Here is a 6,028-nt window from a genome sequence, read left to right as displayed (position 1 = left end):
TCCTGGTCCGAGTTTCCGTTCTGATTCTAGTTGTAGTCCTAGTCTTTCTCGTAGTCGTCGTAGTCCTAGTTCCACTCGTAGACTGATCCGTAGTCCGAGTCCTGTTTCGAGTCCGGTCCCGAGTCTTGTTTCTTGCCTTTGTAATATTAGTACTGATTCCCCTCGTGGTCTTAGTCCGAACCCTAGTCCTTACCCAAGTTCTTGTCCGAGCCCCAGTGTTACTGTAAGTCTTTGTCCTAGTCCTTGCCCGAGCACCAGTTTGATTGTTAGTCCCAGTCCTTGCCCAAGCCCTAGTTTGACCGTTTGTCCTAGTTCTTGCCCAAGCCCTGGTATGACTGTAAGTCCTGGTCATTGCCCAAGCCCTTCTCAAAGCACTAGTGTGATTGTAAGTCCTGGTCCTCTCTCAAGTCCTTGCCCGAGTCCTAGTGTTTGTCTTATCACTCATCATAGTCCTAGTCCTGCTCACAGCCAGTCCCCTAGTTCTCCTCGGCAGACCCCTGTGCCTGCTCCTCGGCTGAAGCCGACTCCTGCTCCTCGGCTGAAGCCGACTCCTGCTCCTCGGCTGAAGCCGACTCCTGCTCCTCGGCTGAAGCCGACTCCTGCTCCTCGGCTGAAGCCGACTCCTGCTCCTCGGCTGAAGCCGACTCCTGCTCCTCGGCTGAAGCCGACACCTGCTCCTCGGCTGAAGCCGACACCTGCTCCTCGGCTGAAGCCGACACCTGCTCCTCGGCTGAAGCCGACACCTGCTCCTCGGCTGAAGCCGACACCTGCTCCTCGGCTGAAGCCGACACCTGCTCCTCGGCTGAAGCCGACACCTGCTCCTCGGCTGAAGCCGACACCTGCTCCTCGGCTGAAGCCGACACCTGCTCCCAGTCTGGTTCTCACACCAGCACAAGACTCTGACCTGGTTTTCACGCCAGAATTAGACTCTGACCTGGTTTTCACGCCAGAATTAGACTCTGACCTGGTTTTCACGCCAGAATTAGACTCTGGCCTGGTTTTCACACCAGAAAATGTTTCTAGCCTTGTTCTCACACCAGCGCCGACGACGGGGCTGGAACCCACACCAGCACCACCGACGACTCCTGCGGCTCCCAGGCCGCCTCCGACGACTCCTGCGGCTCCCAGGCCGCCTCCGACGACTCCTGCGGCTCCCAGGCCGCCTCCGACGACTCCTGCGGCTCCCAGGCCGCCTCCGACGCCTTCTTCGGCTGCAGCACCCGCATCATCCTCGCCAGCTGCACTCGGGCCTGCTTTGGCTGCAGTCCCCGCACCCTCGTCTGCTGCTTCCAAGCCTGCTGGGATTTCGGTGCTGAGGCGTCGTCCACCACGTCGATCACGGGCGTGGCCTCTGCGAGGTCATCCTCCTCGCCAGACACTCCCTCCTCCATGTCGGCCACGGATGTGGCCGTGCCCGGGTCGTCCGCCTCGCCGGGCACCTCATCCTGCGATGCGGCCACTAATGTGGCCTTTTCGAGGTCGCCCGCCAAAACTTTTTCGGCAGCAGCGTTCCACCCGCCGCCGCCACATGATGTGTCCTCGGTGGATTCGGGGACATGCGATCTGGCGACCCTCCACCGTGGCCTCCCTCCGCCCTCCCTTCGTTTGTGAACTTTCTGGTTTTGGGGAGGGGGTTCAAGTTTTTGTTTGTTTTTTAAGACATCTGGTATCTGTCTTTTGTTGGGGGGGAATACTGTTGCGATCTGCTGCTCAGATCTTCACGTGTTTGTTTTTTCATTCTCAGTCTGACCCGTTTATTTCCTGTTTTTGTCCATCACTATGGTTACACATCAGTCCACCTGTTAGTCTCGCCCCGCACACCTGCTATTAATTTTCACCCTCCTATTTAAGCTCACCTTTTCTGTTTACTCATTCTCGGATCCTAATTTGCCCACGCGCATCAGTGACGACTCTCATCATTCGTATGTATTTTCTCGCTAGCTCTCACGCCAAGCCACTTTATTGTCTAGCTTTCATGCTAAATGTTTTGTTTACTCTTTCTCTTTACACCAGTATTTTTGTTCATAGACTTTTGTTATTAAATAAATACCTTATATCTTACTTTTGCTGTGTTCTGCTTCGACGCATCCACGGGAAAACCACACCGGCATTGCCATGCCGAAGAAGAGTCATCACAGTTTCCATGGCAACTGGAATGTTCCTCCAATGTATGTACTTAGTGTACATTCGCTATTCTACTTAGAGTACTTTCAATGAAAGTATGCATGTGTGTGTACTTTGTGTGCATTCAATATTGCACAGTTTACTTTTAATGAAAGTATGCACGTGTGTGTGTGTGTGTACTTTGTGTACAGTCAATATTGTACTTTGTGTACTTTCATTGAAAGTATGCATGTGTGTGTACTTTCAATGAAAGTATGCATGTGTGTGTACTTTCAGTGAAAGTATGCGTGTGTGTGTACTATTGATGAAAGTATGTGTGTGTACTTTCAATGAAAGTATGTGTGTGTGTGTGTGTATTTTCTGTGAAAGTATGCGTGTGTGTGTACTTTCAGTGAAAGTATGCGTGTGTGTGTGTGTACTTTCAGTGAAAGTATGCGTGTGTGTGTGTATTTTCAGTGAAAGTATGCGTGTGTGTGCGTGTACTTTCATTGAAAGTATACATGTGTGTGTACTTTGTGTACATTCAATATTGCACAGTTTACTTTTAATGAAAGTATGCACGTGTGTGTGTGTGTGTGTACTTTGTGTACAGTCAATATTGTACTTTGTGTACTTTCATTGAAAGTATGCATGTGTGTGTACTTTCAATGAAAGTCTGCATGTGTATGTACTTTCAGTGAAAGTATGCGTGTGTGTGTACTATTGATGAAAGTATGTGTGTGTGTACTTTCAATGAAAGTATGTGTGTGTGTGTGTGTATTTTCTGTGAAATTATGCGTGTGTGTGTGTACTTTCAGTGAAAGTATGCGTGTGTGTGTGTACTTTCAGTGAAAGTATGCGTGTGTGTGTGTACTTTCAGTGAACGTATGCGTGTGTGTGTGTACTTTCAGTGAAAGTATGCGTGTGTGTGTGTACTTTCAGTGAAAGTATGCGTGTGTGTGTGTACTTTCAGTGAAAGTATGCGTGTGTGTGTGTGTACTTTCATTGAAAGTATACATGTGTGTGTACTTTCAGTGAAAGTATGCGTGTGTGTGTGTGTGTGTACTTTGAAAGTATGCATGTGTGTGTATTTTCAATAAAAGTATGCATGTGTGTGTACTTTCTTTGAAAGTATGCATGTGTGTGTACTTTCAGTAAAAGTATGCATGTGTGTGTACTTTCAGTATAAGTATGCATGTGTGTGTACTTTCAGTAAAAGTATGCATGTGTGTGTACTTTCAATTGAAGTATGCGTGTGTGTGTACTTGGTGTAGTGATGTACTGTGTCTGTGTGTACTTTCAATTGAAGTATTCGTGTGTGTGTACGTGATGTAGTGATGTACTGTGTCTGTGTGTACTTTCAATTGAAGAATGCGTGTGTGTGTACTTGGTGTAGTGACGTACTGTGTCTGTGTGTACTTTCAATTGAAGTATGCGTGTGTGTGTACTTGGTGTAGTGATGTACTGTGTCTGTGTGTACTTTAAATTGAAGTATGCGTGTGTGTACTTGGTGTAGTAATGTACTGTGTCTGTGTGTATTTTCAATTGAAGAATGCGTGTGTGTGTACTTGGTGTAGTGATGTACTGTGTCTATGTGTACTTTCAATTGAAGTATATGTGTGTGTGTACTTGGTGTAGTGATGTACTGTGTCTTTGTGTACTTTCAATTGAAGTATGCGTGTGTGTGTACTTGGTGTAGTGATGTACTGTGCCTGTGTGTACTTTCAATTGAAGTATGCGTGTGTTTGTACTTAGTGTAGTGATGTACTGTGTCTATGTGTACTTTCAATTGAAGTATGCATGTGTGTGTGTACTTAGTGTAGTGATGTACTGTGTATGTGTGTACTTTCAATTGAAGTATGCGTGTGTGTGTACTTGGTGTAGTGATGTACTGTGTCTGTGTGTACTTTCAATTGAAGTATGCATGTGTGTGTACTTGTTGTAGTGATGTACTGTGTCTGTGTGTACTTTCAATTGAAGTATATGTGTGTGTACTTGGTGTAGTGATGTACTGTGTCTGTGTGTACTTTCAATTGAAGTATGCGTGTGTGTGTACTTGGTGTACTGATGTACTGTGTCTGTGTGGACTTTCAATTGAAGTATGCGTGTGTGTGTGTACTTGGTGTAGTGATGTACTGTGTCTGTGTGTACTTTCAATTGAAGTATGCGTGTGTGTGTGTACTTGGTGTAGTGATGTACTGTGTCCGTGTGTACTTTCAATTGAAGTTCGCGTGTGTGTGTGTACTTGGTGTAGTGATGTACTGTGTCTGTGTGTACTTTCAATTGAAGTTCGCGTGTGTGTGTTTACTTGGTGTAGTGATGTACTGTGTCTGTGTGTACTTTCAATTGAAGTATGCGTGTGTGTGTGTACTTGGTGTACTGATGTACTGTGTCTGTGTGTACTTTCAATTGAAGTATGCGTGTGTATGTACTTGGTGTAGTGATAAATAAATAAATGGGTTGTACTTGTATAGCACTTTTCTACCTTCAAGGTACTCAAAGCGCTTTGACACTACTTCCACATTTACCCATTCACACACACATTCACACACTGATGGAGGGAGCTGCCATGCAAGGCGCCAACCAGCACCCATCAGGAGCAAGGGTGAAGTGTCTTGCTCAGGACACAACGGACGTGACGAGGTTGGTTCTAGGTGGGATTTGAACCAGTGACCCTCGGGTTGCGCACGGCCACTCTCCCACTGCGCCACGCCGTCCCTGTACTGTGTCTGTGTGTACTTTCAATTGAAGTTTGCGTGTGTGTGTACTTGGTGTAGTGATGTACTGTGTCTGTGTGTACTTTCAATTGAAGTTCGCGTGTGTGTGTGTACTTGGTGTAGTGATGTACTGCGTGTCCTCGCAGGTCAAAAGCACAAATGAGCAGCCGGGCGTGCTGACGGGGGAGGGGCACACGCAGGCCCAGCAGGACTCTGCGGACTCGGGTGTGGACCTGGTCTACTCCCTCAACGACCGTCCGCCCTGGTACCTCTGCATCCTGCTGGGGTTTCAGGTACATCCCTCTTCATCTCACACACACCACGTCTTCTTCATCCTCCAGAGGAACAACTTTCAACTTGAACCATCTAATATTTGTTCTTTACAATTATAAAATGATATTGCTGAATATGTCAAATATTTCTGCAATGAGGTGGCAACTTGTCCAGAGTGTACCCCGCCTGCCACCCGAATGCAGCTGAGATAGGCTCCAGGACCCCCCGTGACCCCGAAAGGGACAAGCAGTAGAAAATGGATGGATGTTTAATATTTGTACTCTAAGATTATTGACTGATATTGCTGAATACGTCTAATATTTGTACTTTAAGTTTATCAAATTATATTTGATGAATACGTCAAATTTTCGTACTATAAAATTATATTGATTAATATGTCTAATATTTGTACTGTAAGATTATAAAATTATATTGCTGAATACGTCCAATATTTGTACTATAAGATTATAAAATTAGATTGATGAATGTGTCTAATATTTGTACTGTAAGATTATAAAAGGATATTGGTGAATACATCTATTATTTAAACTATAAGATTATAACATGATATTGATGAATATGTCTAATATTTGTACTATAAGATTATAAAATTATGTTGCTGAATATGTCTAATATTTGTACTATAAGATTAGAAAATGATATTGCTAAATATGTCTAATATTTACTATAAGATTACAAAATGATATTGATGTATACATCTAATATTTGTACTGTAAGACTATAAAATGATATTTGATGAAAACTTCTGATATTTTTACTCTAAGATTATAAAATGATATTGCTGAATACACGTAATATTTGTACTATAAAATCATACAATTTTATTGATGAATACGTATAATATTTGTACTGTTAGATTATAAAATGATATTGCTGAATGCGTCTAATATTTACTATAAAATTATAAAATGATT

The 6,028-nt window shown here is 44.2% G+C and overlaps 1 protein-coding gene across 1 annotated transcript in view; it reads left to right on the top strand.

Moving 5' to 3' along the window:
- The window catches only part of si:dkey-106n21.1 (solute carrier family 23 member 1), a 115,855-nt gene that overhangs the window by 25,271 nt on the left and 84,556 nt on the right, over positions 1-6,028 (top strand). The window contains exon 2 of the mRNA XM_061916994.1: positions 4,967-5,113. Coding sequence (XP_061772978.1) covers positions 4,967-5,113 — 147 coding nt within the window. The remainder of the gene's footprint in view (positions 1-4,966; positions 5,114-6,028) is intronic.

This window comes from Nerophis ophidion, linkage group LG12 (genome assembly GCF_033978795.1).
Source record: "Nerophis ophidion isolate RoL-2023_Sa linkage group LG12, RoL_Noph_v1.0, whole genome shotgun sequence".
Classification (NCBI taxonomy): Eukaryota; Metazoa; Chordata; class Actinopteri; order Syngnathiformes; family Syngnathidae; genus Nerophis; species Nerophis ophidion.
The sequence above is the reverse complement of the archived record's forward strand: the minus strand, read 5'-3'. Positions and strand labels throughout refer to the sequence as shown.